This window comes from Typopeltis vanoorti, chromosome 5 (assembly GCF_054136105.1).
Source record: "Typopeltis vanoorti isolate ZY-2024b chromosome 5, IOZ_Tvanoo_1.0, whole genome shotgun sequence".
NCBI classification, from domain to species: Eukaryota; Metazoa; Arthropoda; class Arachnida; order Uropygi; family Thelyphonidae; genus Typopeltis; species Typopeltis vanoorti.
In genome coordinates, this window is record NC_143553.1 from 133,824,059 (window position 1) to 133,838,752 (window position 14,694).

General features: G+C 34.2%; 1 protein-coding gene across 2 annotated transcripts in view; it reads right to left on the bottom strand.

Moving 5' to 3' along the window:
* The window catches only part of LOC150106831 (ubiquitin domain-containing protein 2-like), a 92,472-nt gene that overhangs the window by 34,698 nt on the left and 43,080 nt on the right, over positions 1-14,694 (bottom strand). For both annotated transcript variants that reach the window (XR_016548332.1, XM_090392740.1), the window contains exon 2: positions 4,534-4,770. Coding sequence is in view for 1 of the 2 variants with exons in the window: in XM_090392740.1 (XP_090248866.1) it covers positions 4,534-4,770 (237 nt within the window). In the remaining variant the exon portion in view is untranslated. The remainder of the gene's footprint in view (positions 1-4,533; positions 4,771-14,694) is intronic.

Here is a 14,694-nt window from a genome sequence, read left to right on the forward strand (position 1 = left end):
TTTGTAGGCTAACACTAGCAAACAGGAGAAAGAGAAGTGATATGATTGAGACTCAAACTTCTGAAAGGGTTATACACAATTTTAGTAGATGAAATTTTTCATTTTATGGGGTGGGGAAAGGATGCAATGGCATCCATGGAAGTTCAGAATGAATGCTGTCAAGAAGGGGGTTAGAGCTAGATTTTTCTCTCATAGAGTAGTACGTGACTGGAATGGACTACCTGGATGTTGTGTGCAAGTAGCGTGAATGAATTCAAGAAGAGGTATGAGAGCTGGTGTAAATAGTATGGCTTTCCTTGACAAGTTCCCGACTCCCTGGAGGTCTCTCTTAATAATAATAATAATACTGATAAATTACTATTGCTGCTAGAACATCACAGTGAGAATGGCTTGGATAATACATTCAAATGTAAATCACTGTAAAGAAACTAAGGCAATTCTGATGCCCTAGCAAACAAAAGTGGTGCATCTTAATTTAAGCAGTCACAATTTCAAGTAAGCCAATCTCATTCAGAGATGGCAGGCCTTTCTGAAACTTTTTTACTTTCTGTAAACTCAGATTTTTCATCCTGCATGACAGACATACAAGTCAGAGAATACACACAACTGACAGAAAAAGAACTCCATGTCATCATCATCATCATCATCAAATTCCTGCCATGTACCCTCAAGGGGTGTACAGGATATGACAGTACTACATGAAAAAATTACATCATTACTAACTTCCTATCTACAATTTTCCTCCAAATCAGTCTGTTACTTGTCAAGACTCCAACATTATCAGATCTTATATTTCTATCGTCTAAGGCACTTTGTACCGTATCAATCCACCTATATCTTGGTCTTCCTCTGGGTCGTTTTCCTGCCAACCTGGCAGAGAACACTTGTTTTGCTAATCTTTCCTCTCCCATTCTATTTAAGTGACCATACCATCTGAGATTAGCTCTGCTAACGCATTCCTGGATGTTGACAATGTCAAGTTCTTTCCTAATATCCTCATTTTTAATATGATATTGCCATTGATGCCATCTGTTCACACCTCTAATCTTTCTCAGGACTCTCATATCTGCGGTTTCTAGTCTTTGGTCAAGTGTTTTACTTCTGACCCAGCTCTCAGATCCATAAGTTAAAATTGGTTTGAACACAGTCTTGTATACAGCTAATTTAGTGTTCCGACTAATTTCTTTCTTATTCCATATGAATTTATTCAATTGACTTCCCACCATACCAGCTTTGCTGATTCTGTTGTCTATTTCTATATTTAGTTTACCATCTTCAGTAAAAATTGTGCCTAAGTAGCTGAAATGTTTTACTTGTTCCACAGGTTCTCCATTCACAACACAGTTGACATTTTCAATGATTCTGCCTATTTTCATTGTCTTTGTCTTTTTATTGCTGACCTTCATACCATATCTATTACAACAGCTATTCAATTTAGTCAGAGAATCTTGCAGACTTGTAGCGGATTTATTTAGAAGTATAACATCATCCGCATAAAGCAAAGAGCTGACATTAACATCTCCAATTTTGATATCAGGTTTAATACCACATTCCTTCATAATGTGATCCATATAGATAATGAATAACAGAGGGGATAATGTACATCCTTGTCTCACACCAGATTTAACATTAAACCATCTTCCTGTACTTCCTTCAATTCTAACTGTTGACTCACAGCTCAAATAAAGACTAAGTATTGCTTGATATAATGCCCCATTGACACCATATAACTGCAGCGTATTGAATAGCTTCTCTCTTGGCACCTTGTCATATGCCTTTTCCAAATCGACAAAACTTAAATACAGATCTTTGTTATATTCCCATGCTTTCTCGACTATTTGTCGTAAAGTGAAGATCTGATCCTGACAGCCTCTATTTGGCCTGAATCCAGCTTGTTCTTCACCAAGCTTTTCTTCCACAATTCTTCTCAACCGTTTCTCAAGTATACTTGCATAGATCTTGCCAGGAATGCTCATTAGGGAAATACCTCTGTAATTCTCACATTCAGTTTTATTTCCCTTTTTATATATGGGTACTATGAGAGCTCTACTCCAATCATCGGGAATTCGTCCCTCTGTCCAGGCTTTCTGAACTATGCAGTGCAGCCACTGTAAGACTCTTATACCACCATACTTCAGCATTTCTGGTCGAATATCATCTACTCCTGCTGCCTTTCCACATTTCAAGCCTTTGATGGCTTTTTCTACTTCAAGTATGGATATGTATTCCTGACTGCATGCCTGGTCAGTGTTTTTTATCACTGTGCTGTCATCACTGCTTGTTTCATTTAGCAGTTTTTCAAAGTAATTACTCCATACTTCAAGGATATCTTTTTCTCCTGTTTTCATTTCACCTTTATCATCTCTAATTCCTTTTACAGCACTCTTTCCTCCATTCCTAAGCTTCTTCAACAACCTCCAGAATATTTTGCCACCTTCTAGATATTTATTTTCTATATTCTTGCCAAAGTCCTCCCATGACTTTTGTTTAGCTAGTTTTACACACTGTTTAGCTTTCTTACATTTGTCTCTGTATTCTGTAAGAGTAAAAGCTGACTTATTTGCCAGGAACTTTTGATATGCTTTCTTCTTTTCCTTCACTGCCTCTTTAACTTCCTGTGTCCACCAGGGAGTTCTGATTTTTTTGTCTTTGCACACAACCTCACCACATGCCTCTCTGGCAGAATCAATCAATGTTTCCTTCAGAGTTTGCCACTGAATCTCCAAGGTTTGATTCCTGTTCTCAAACTGTTTCATTTTCTTTTCAATAATATTTCTGTATTTTAGTCTACAGTTTACATCTGAGAGCTGCTCAACTTTTATTCGCTTTAAAACTTTCTTACATGTTATTCTTTTCAATATGAAATTCAATTTTATCCTGCTCAAGACTAAATAGTGATCACTTCCAATTTCAAATCCTCTGTACACTCTGGTGTCCTGCACCAGGGAGAAAACATCACTATCAACAATAACATAGTCAATGAGACTTTTCTTATTCCTAGCCTCTTCTCTCCATGTGAATTTGTGCACATTTTTATGTTGGAACATGGTGTTAGTAATAACCAGTCCATGTCCTGAGCAGAAATCCAACAGATATTTGCCATTATTATTAGCTTTGCTCTTTTCTCCAAATTTTCCCAAAATATTTTTGTATGTCTCACAATCATTTCCTACTCTACTATTTAGATCCCCAACAAGGACCAACTTTTCCTTTTTCATTGTGTCAGTTGCTTTTTCTAAAGCCTCAAAAAATTCCTCCACTTCTACCTTAGTAGAACCTTCTGTGGGACCATAGGCACAAATAAGTCTCATTGTCCAGTTCCCCATTCTCATATTTGCCCACATTACTCTACTTGAGACTGACTGCCATTCAAGAAGATTAGCCTCGTATTTTGTGTTGAATACTATGGCTACTCCTTCTTTTCCTTGATTGTTATTGCCTGAATATAACATTTTGTATTTATTGCTCAGAAAGATCTCACCAGTTTTGGTCTTTTTTGTTTCAGTCACCCCTATTATGTCGATCTGGTACTTATCTAATTCCTCAGCTAGCTCCATTTCTTTGCCATTCAGGCTTCTTACATTGATAGTACCGATCTTTAACTCTGGTGATGTTGAGTTGGGGTTTGTTTTCAGATTTGTTCCAGTAGCTGACTTTTCGCTGTTCGCCCTGGTTCCCTGGCGAAAACAACGGGGGCCTTGTTTAACCGGGCGACGCCCCAGCCGGCATGAAATTTTGTCATGTTGTATCATCATTTTTTATTTTGGTTTAACCAATAAGAATACAATTTGGTCGGCTAAATCCCAAATTGCCAGCCCATCCTCGTTCGTTCAGTATCAAAGTAGATACCCAACAGGGTGCACCACGAGAAGGTGAGGATTGGACATTAGGTCAGAAGCCCTGGTCGGTTCTCCGCATTCCTTTAAAGGCTATGTGGAGGTCTCCTCTCAGTTATACAGCTTTGACCCTTAAGCACCCCCCCTTAAGAACTCCATGTAGATAGGTTTAATCACCCTATCACAGCAATAATTAGGCTTCTATAAAGTCAAAGTTACTTGGTCGTGACAAGTAATTAAAGCTAATAAGTTAAAGGGAACATAATAAGCATTTTAATTTCAATTCATACATAAATATTATATTTCTTAAAAACTATAAATGATAAGGAATGAAAAACAAATGTTATTTTTATAATCAGCATCAAGAAAAACGTAATGAGTATCAGACATCTGTGAAAGCTGCAAAATCACCACTGATTAGCATTTAGAAAATTGTAGTTCTGGTTGCCGCAACATTAATTTTCTTTTAAACTGTAATACTGATATTTTACTTTGGAGTAGCTCAGCAAAAACCATCATAGTTCATTACGAGCATATTTAATTAGAAATAATCTGCAGACATTACCATTGGCATCTAGTTAATTTCTGCTACTGGCTTAAAAAAGATGACCTACCTAGGCGAGAATATAATTATTATTTTTTAAGACACACTAACAGTTCCACTATAACTTAAATACTTTAATGATAGAGATCTTACCGGTTGGTAAAGATATATTAGCACCATCTATTATAGCTTGGGCTAATGTGAAATCATTTGTTTCTGCAGCATATGATGCTGCTTTCAGAGCATCCCATATCTCTTTCCGACCTTCAAAGGCTGGAGCAGTGTCCCAAAATTCATCTCTCTTACTGCGCAACTGCCCTTCAGTCAATGGAACAGCACTTTTCCATTTAGGTTTTTCATGTTTTAGTGGCTGATTCTTGCCAATAGAAACTGCAAAAACATTGTTATTTTAGAGTTATCAATCAATTATTTTATGTAATTTATTAAACTTATTTTTAAGCTAATCACAAATAAAACCAAAGGTTCAAGATGAGTTTATTTTTATATTATACCAAAACATGTAACCAACTTTCCAATTCTGTTTCCTTTAAATCTACTGAAGAAATATTAATAATCAATTTCCTATTTAAATTTCAAAGCCATATGTACATTTTAATTTACCACAGCAGAACTACAATGAGAAAACAACCAAACACATCATATATTTCTCTGTGGTGAAAACTGTGAGGTCAGAATTTGAGTCTACAGTGTAATGTGAAAGATGAAATTAAAATTGCTTAACTGAAAATTTCCATTATTTATAACTGATAGATTTAAAAGCATGTTATCATCATCATATTCCTGATGTGTACTTTCATGGAGAGTGCAGGAGATTTAAAGAGAAGTAATACATAAAAAAGTAACTTCCTATCACCGGTTTTTTCCAAATGAATCTGTTATCTGTCAAGATCTTCAACATTAGCAGATCGCATATTTCTGTCTAAGGCACATCTCACTGTATCAATACACCAGGACTTTGATCATCATCATCATTATTTTTTCCTATCATTCTGGCAAAAACACTTGTTTTGCTAATTTTTTCTTTCCCATTCTGTGTAAGTGACGATACCACTTGAGATCAGCTCTGCTAACATATTCCTAAATGCAAACATTAAGTTCCTTCCTGATATCCTCATCTATAATATGATATTGCCATTGATGCCACCTGCTATCCCCCCCCCCAATCTTTCTCAGAACTCTCATCTCTATGGTCTCCAGTCTTTGATCATGTTTTATTTCTAATCCAGCTCTCAGATCCATATGCTAAAATTGGTTTGAATACTGTCTTGTATATAGCATATATCTAGCTAAGTTTTGACTAATTTCTCTCTTATTCCATATACAGGCATACCTCAGTCATATGACAGGTTAGGTTCCAGACCAATCATATAGTGAATCACTGAATTTTTTTCACTTGTAGATGCATGGAATAGTTTAATACTAGTAAATTTAAATTTTGTGAAATTTAAAACAGTCATAGATATGTATAAATAAAGTATTTATTTAAGTCACATACACAAATGAAAAATTTAGAATAATTTTCACAAACAAGTTATTCTGAATAACTTGGCTTAAGGGTACACAATTAAGAGTTTTTCCATTTTGCCAATAAGATTATCTCATTTATGGATAACAGTGGTATTAACAAGTGTAGCTTTTCACTCCCATAAGAGTTTTACCTTTGTTCATACAATTGTAACAACAGTAGTGCAGACTAAGTTTAGTCTGAGTTTTCTCAGTGTTCATCACCACTAAATTTAATAACTTTAATTTTAGTATGTAATTTAATAACAGATTTAATGTAATCTAAAGCAACTTCTTTTCAATAGAAGCAACAGGACACTTCTAGCGAAATTTATCTGTCATTATTAACAATAATAAAATAAAAGAATAATTATAAACAGTTTATAATTCACAGCAAAACAAAACAAAGAGATGTAGCAAGCAGTGACTTCTTACACAAAGAGTCAATGAAAACTACACATCAGTCAATTCATGGGAGTGTCATCTCAGTAAACTGTTGGATGATTGAATGCAGCATTGTATAAATGGGTTTGATTGTAATTGAAAAGTATCATATGAATGAATCATTGTAAGGCAGAGTATCATTGTAAATTTAGAATTAGCAAAGTTTACCTTATAAACTTTGCTAATTCTGTTGTATATTTCTATATTGCCATCTTTGCTAAAAATCGAATCATGCCTAAATAGCTGAAATGCTTTACTGTTCTTTAGGTTCTCCAATGAGTATGCAGTTGATGTTTTTGCCTATATTATTGTTTTTCATATCAAATTTATTACAGCATTTATTCAATTTAGTCGGAATCCTTCAGACTTGTAATGGATTTATTTAGGCACATACCTAAATAAAAGAACTAAGATTAACGTTTCCATTCTTTCCTTCTTGTTTACATGGTGATCAGAACACATCTTAAAAATTATGGAAATAACTACCGTGTTTAGAGTAAAACTTCAGTTTAACATAAATCAAAATAATCACTCGACGTTTCAACCTTCATTAAGGTCATATAATGGTGAAGAATTCTACACCATTATAATCTTAATGCCACTTTTAAACCACCTATAAAATTAAAAAACATATTCAACTCTAAGGATCTTCCCCCCCCCCCCCATTGGTTTGCCCTGGAGTTTATTGTATCTATTGTACCTGTAACTTACCTTATATTAGGGAAACTGGACATACAATCCCTATCCATAAAAAAGAACACAAATGACACATTAAATTTAACAATTTAGGTGAAGCGCACCTCTCAGATCATGCTCTTAACACCCTACACCGAACTGATTGGAAAAGTACTTGCTCTTTACATCATACAAAAACCTGATATAACGGAAATTTAAAGAAGCCTGTGAAATTTTGATTAACTGCCCTAATCTTAACAATAATGGTGGCATAAAAATTCCAAGAATTTGGATGAAACATGTTCAACCCTCTGCTTTATCGGCAAACTCAGACTTTAGGATTCTAAACAATTTTTCAGCTTTTATTGGCCACTGGTTTGTTTTAATTTATACAAATACTTATATGAGTTAACTTTTTTGTGTGAACATGTTACTTTCTAACTTAATTTTGTAACCTAATAGATAATAATAAGAAGAGGACTCTAGCTTTGATGAAGTAAAGTTTTTTTTTTCACCAAAGGTCAGGCCAATAGTTGTAACTGTTGACCACTAACTTTAGCATACCATGTAGATTGTAGTGCAGCTTATTTATTTGTATATATGTGTATACTCCAGACCTTAATGTGAAGGTCAAAAAGTCGAGAGAATATTTTAGTTTATATTAAACTGATGTTTTACTCGAGCACGGTAGTTGTTGCCATAATTTTTAAGATATATTAACATCTTCAATTTTGATATCCGGTTTTAATACTATTTTCCTTCATAACGTGACCCATTTAGATGAAAAACACCGAAGATAACATGAATATCTCTCTCTCACACCTGAATTAAAATCAACTTACCTTCCTGTACATCCTTCAATTCTAATTAAATCTAACTGCTGATTTATAACTCAAATATAGACTATGTATTGCTTGATATAATGTCCTATTTACAATGTATAAGTGTAAAGTTTTGAACTGGTTTTCTCTTGACACCTTGTCATATGCCTTTTCCAGTTTTACAAAACAAATACAGATACTTGTTATATTCCCATGATTTCTCAACTATTTGTCTGAAAGTGAAAATATGATCAAAACTACCTATGTTTGCCATTAACAATTAATTTTTTTTCAAGTACACTTGCATTTATTTTGCTTTTTAGAGATAGTACTATGAGTGCTCTACTCCAGTCATCTGGAATTCAACCTTTTGACCAGGCCTTCTGAATTAGGCAGTGTAGCCACTGTAAGACTTTTATGCTTCCATATTTAAGATTTCTAGTCAAAATGATAGCCTTTTCTGCTTCAAGTGTTGATAGATATATATTCTTGATTGCATTCTTGTTGAGTGTTTTCTACCACAGTGCTGTCACTGCTTGTTTCATTTGGCAGTATTTCAAAGTAATCATTAGAGATATCTATATCTTTAGTTTTCATGTCACCTTTATTATCTATTCCTTTTACCATACTCTTTCCTCCTGAGCCTTTTCAATAGGCACCAGAACATTTTATCACCCTCCCAATTTTTTTTATGTACATGTCAAAGTCTTCCCATGGCTTTTGTTTAGCCAATTATACACAGTGCTTCACTTTCTTACATTTTTCTCTGTATTTTCTCAGACCACAAACTGACTTACTTGTCAGTAACTTTCAATAAGTTTTCTTTTTTTCGTTGACCACCTCTAACTTCTGAGTTCAGCATGGAACTCTAATTTTACTATCCTTGCAGACATCTTGACTACATACTTTTCTAGCTGAATCAATTAATGTTTGCTTTGGGATTTTCCAATGAATTTCCAGAGTTTGGTTCTTGTTTTCAAACTCTTTCATTCTTTCCTTAATAATGTTTGTGTCTACAGTTCACCTTTGATTCATTTTAAAACTTTCTTACACACTTTTCTTTTCAATATGATACTCAATTTTAATGTTTGCTTCAGTAACGACTAGGTTACTTTATATGGAGGCTGTTGACTTCCCACCTGTTGCCTTAGTATAAGAAAAATAAGAAAAAGTTTCTTCACTATTAACAATAACATAGTCAAGAAACTTTTTCTTATTTTTCATATCTTCTTTCCAGGAGAATATGTGCACATCTTTATGTTTTAATATTGTGTTAATAATAACTAGTCCTAATAACCTTGTCCTAATCAGAAATCTAGCAGGCATACCATTATTATTAGCTGTGCACTTTTTTCTAAATTTTCCCAAAATATTTTTTTATGCCTGATAATCATTTCCTGCTTTGCTCTTTAGATCTTCAACAAGGATAAAGTTATCCTTTTAAGTTGTATTTGCTACCTTCTCTTAATGCCTCAAATCTTAGTAGAACCTTCTGTGGAATCATAAATACAAATTCATCTCATTGTCTAGTTCCACATTCTGATATTTGCACACATCATTCTACTTGATACTGCCTGCCATTCAAGATTATCATCCTCATTTACTGTTGAATATTACAACTACGCCTTTTCTCTTATTACCACTGCCTGAATATAACATCTTGTATTTTGCCCAGAAAAATCTCACCTATTTTTGTCTTTGTTTTGGTAATGCCTATTATGGTGATCTGGTAATTATCCAATTCTTCTGCTAGTTTCATTTCTTTTCCGTTGATGCTTTCGATCTTGACTTGCTAATGTTGAGTTGGGATTTGTTCCAGTAGCTGACTTTTTGCTATTTGCTCTAGTTCCCTGATGAGAAAGGGGGGAAGGTCTCATGTAACTGGATGACAGTCCAGTCGGCAAGAAATTCTTTTATGCTGTACCACCATTTTACATTATAGTTTAAGCCAATAAGAATACAATTTGGTCAGCTAAATCCCAAACTGCAAGCCCATTCTTGTTAAGTAGCCAGTTAGTTACCTAACAGGGTGCACCATGAGAAGGTGAGAATTGGACATTAGGTTAGAACCGCTGGTCAGTTCTCTGGAATCCTTAAAAGGTAAAATGAAGGCCTTCTTCCAGTTATCCAGCTTTGATCCTTACTATCCCAAAAAATGTGTAAATAGGCTTAGGTATTAGCAGATAATTTATCTTAAGTTTGGAAGTGTTAAACACAAACATCACAAGAAAAAATAAGGTATTCTTATTAAATTAAACTTGCCAAAAAATTCTATTCTTGTTTAATCCTTTATTCAACTGTAAGCAAACAAAGTTTGTACGTGAAGTATATTCACGACTAGGTTACTTGTATATGGAGGCTTTTGACTTCCCACCTGTTGCCTTAGTATCCCATAATGCAAAGCACACTTCCTTTCAGATGTGTATATACGCTATGCATTATGGAGAAGGTCATGACCCAGGTTAGTTTTCAACTTTCACTGAGGTCTCCTCAGTGGAACCAGATCCAAAAGTTGAATTAATGTAGAAGACATATATATATTTGTCCTATGCAAGTAGTAAAAAGGTGCATCACCTTGTTATTAATCTGAAGTGATCATTCTCTAAAAACAAGTAACCTAGTCATGTAAGCATAAATGTTTACATGTGTAAGCTTTGTGTGCTTACACTTGGATAAAGGATTAAATAAAAATTTAATTTCTTGGCAAGTTTAATTTCTAACCAATGAAAAAACTTTCTATAACTATCTTTGATCCAGAATAGTTTAAAAACAAAGTGACACATCCTTTTATTATTTATATATGAGAAATATATGCTTTCTGCATTAATTCAACCTTGGTATCTTTTATGAGGTCTGGGGCTCCCACTAATGAGATCACAATAAAGGTTGAAACTAAACTCTGTAGTAATCATTCTCATACCGTATAAAAGTACTTGCGTCGTGGGATACTAAGACAAACTCATCAGCACCTATATACAAGTAGCACAGTTGTGAAGATACTTCATGTTCATAATGTGCAAACTTTGCATATACATGGATAGAGAGAGAAAAACAAGAATTTCTTGACAAATTTAATTTCTAACCAAAGAACAGCAACTATGAGAATTCAATGAAAGAATAGCAACTATGAGAATTACAAGTAATTCTCATAGTTGAGGTAACAATAATAGGAATATATGTCGCTGGCCTGGTTGGCCGAGTGGTTAGAGTATCCGCTCTCCAGCCAAACGACTGCAGGTTTGAATCCCTCCGGTGGCATGGATGTTTGTGATTGTCTGTGAAAATACTAGTGTTGGTGGTGGTGGATCTGAATAGTGGAGACAGAGAGTTGTAGAGTAAGTGCACTCCCTCAATAAGTCTTTGGACTCCTTGGAGGTGTCATGTAATAATAATGCTGCAGAAGGAAAAATAGAAGAAAGTGAAATATTTTACAATGGTTTAGAAAAGCTGATGAAACATTAATGCTAGAATATGGAACCAAAGTATATCACTGATTGTAGGCAGATATGGAGAATAATATTTAAATCAAAATAGAAATAAATTGAGATTTCTCATCATTTTATGAATTAAAAATTACAAACACATTTTTACGGAAAATAAATAAATAAAAATCCATAAACATACATCACGTGCCAGAGGACTACAATCATTAACAGATTATATAATCGTTAATAAAAAAGCTACCTTCAAACGTAAAACTCTCTTGTTTGCTTTATTGTTCTTCTTATAATATTATTTTTAGTGTGAATACATCATCAGTGCAACTTCCACCCTTCCTGAAACTAGCTTGTTTCATACAACAGTTTGTAGAAGTCATCATCATCAAATTCCTGACATGTACCCTCAAGAGGTGTACAGGATATGATAGTACTACATGAAAAATTTACATCATTACTAACTTCCTATCTACAATTTTCCTCCAAATCAGTCTGTTACTTGTCAAGACTCCAACATTATCAGATTCTTATATATCTTATAAGGCACTTTGTACAGTATCAATCCACCTATATCTTGGTCTTCCTCTGGGTTGTTTTCCTGCCAACCTGGCAGAGAACATTTGTTTTGCTAATCTTTCCTCACCCATTCTGTTTAAGTGACCATACCACCTGAGATTAACTCTGCTAGCGCATTCCTGGGTGCTGACAATGTCAAGTTCTTTCCTAATATCCTCGTTTTTAATATGATATTGCCATTGATGGCATCTGTTCACATCTCTAATCTCAGGACTCTCATATCTGCGGTCTCTAGTCTTTGGTCAAGTGTTTTACTTCTGACCCGGCTCTCAGATCCATAAGTTAAAACTGATTTGAACACTGTCTTGTATAATAGCTAATTTAGTGTTCTGACTAATTTCTCTCTTATTCCATATGAATTTATTCAATTGACTTCCTACCATACCAGCTTTGTTGATTCTCTTGTCTATTTCCATATTTAATTTACCATCTTCACTAAAAATTGTGCCTAAGTAGCTGAAATGTTTTACTTGTTCCATAGGTTCTCCGTTCACAACACAGTTGACATTTTCAACAATTCTACCTATTTTCATTGTCTTTGTCTTTTTAATGCTCACCTTCATACCATATCTATTACAACAGTTATTCAATTTAGTCAGAGAATCTTGCAGACTTGTAGCGGATTTATTTAGAAGTATAACATCATCTGCATAAAGCAAAGAGCTGACATTAACATCTCCAATTCTGATTTCATGTTTAATACCACTTTCCTTCATAATGTGATCCATATATATAATAAATAACAGACTGGATAACGTACATCCTTTCTGACACCAGATTTAACATTAAACCACCTTCCTGTACTTCCTTCAATTCTAATTGCTGACTTACAACTCAAATAAAGACTAAGTATTGCTTGATATAATGCCCCATTGACACCATATAACTGTAGCGTATTGAATAGCTTCTCTCTTGGCACCTTGTCATATGTCTTTTCCAGATCAACAAAACTTAAATACAGATCTTTGTTATATTCCCATGCTTTCTCAACTATTTGTCGTAAAGTGAAGATTTGATCTTGACAGCCTCTATTTGGCCTGAATTTAGCTTGTTCTTCACCAAGCTTTTTTTCCACAATTCTTCTTCTTTTTTTTTTTTTTTTTAGAAGTAATGTAGAAGTAATGATATATATTCAGACCATTTTCTGGTAATCTCAAAAATAGCAACACAAGCAAGATGGACATCACAAAAATAAAGAAAATCTATTGAAAAGAAATAAATAGAAAAAACTTACCTACTTCAAGAGGATAGTATTAGAAATATGTATCAAAACCACCTGACTCAGTACTGATCTCAAATTCCTGTTTCTTTTGATATAAATGAAGAATGGATTAACATAAATAAATTAATAAATCAAACAGCAGAAGAGGTTATTGGAACAAAAATTAGACCAAGAGAAAAAAAAGGGACTAAAAATTTGGAATGATGAAATAACAACAGCTATGGAAGAAAAACAAACAAAAGCTAACAAACTACACTTGCAGAAACAAACACCAGAATCACTAGAAGCTTACAAAAATGAAATATGGCAAAAACTATTGTAAAAGCTCACCAGGATTCTTGGGATAGATTTATTACTAATATCTTTATGTGGGTTTTTTAATTCAAGGTGAGTTAACCAACCTCACATGGAAGTAGCAGGGTTTTATTCTGCCAGAAACTCAAGTTTTTCATCCCTACAGACAAATGGACACATGCAATTAGAAAAACTACTAGTAGTGGCAGGCAGTCGATGATGGCAGTGATGTTTTCTGTAGTTGGTGGATTAAGTAGTGGAGACTGAGAGTTGTAGAGTGCACTCCTTCAAATGAGTCCTTGGAGGTGTCATGTAATAATAATAATATTGAAAATGATTCACATGAACATCAAAATGTTGCTTATAGATTAATGATAATAATGTAACAGAAATTGCAGGAATCTCAAAGGAAGAACAGACAAAACATTATAAACAACCATGACAAAATCCATCCCTTAGTAAAGAAAAAAATAGAAGATAAAAATGTAAATAACATGGGAAGAGATTTATTGGAGATGGAATTGGAAGCTTTATCAACAACAAAAAATATAAAAACAGCAGGAACAGATGGAATTACCTTGGCATTAAATGCAGTGATACCTCTCTGAAAAATAAGATTCTTGAACGTATTAAATAGTTGCTAGATTACCTGCAAATATACCCCAAAAATGGAAAAAGGCTAAAATAATATGTTTTAAAAAAAGGAAATATGTGAAAGTTTTTGTGAAAAGTACAGAAGTATCAGTCTATTAAATAGAGCATATAAAGTATGCAGTAAGATTTTAAATAAAAAAACTTGTCACTATTGATGATAATTTGTTATTAGAAAAACAAACTATTTCAGGAAGTGTAGAAGTTACACTGATGGTGTATTCACACTAAAAATAATACGAGGGATGACGGGGCACCAAAAGTTGTATACCTTCATCGCAGAAGGTTGCCACCTGTGACACAAACCACGTATCGACTGCTTCTTTGAACTCATCGTCGTCTTGAAACTGCCAGTCACCAAGGAAAGATTTCAGATGTTTGAACAGGTGAAAGTCGCTTGGCACGAGATCAGGACTATATGGGGGATGATGGAATTGTTCCCAGCCGAAGGTGGTGGTAAGTAGTTGTGTTATGCCGGCCATGTGTGGGCGGGCGTTATCATGAATTAAAACAACGCCCCTGGTAAGCATGCTACATCGTTTATTCTGGATCACACGATGCAGTTTCTTAAGGGTTTGGCAGTACATACTCACATGATTGTAGAGCCTTGACTCAAGTCTACCAGTAAAATTCCTTATCTGTCCCAAAACACAGTGCAAATGATTTTCTG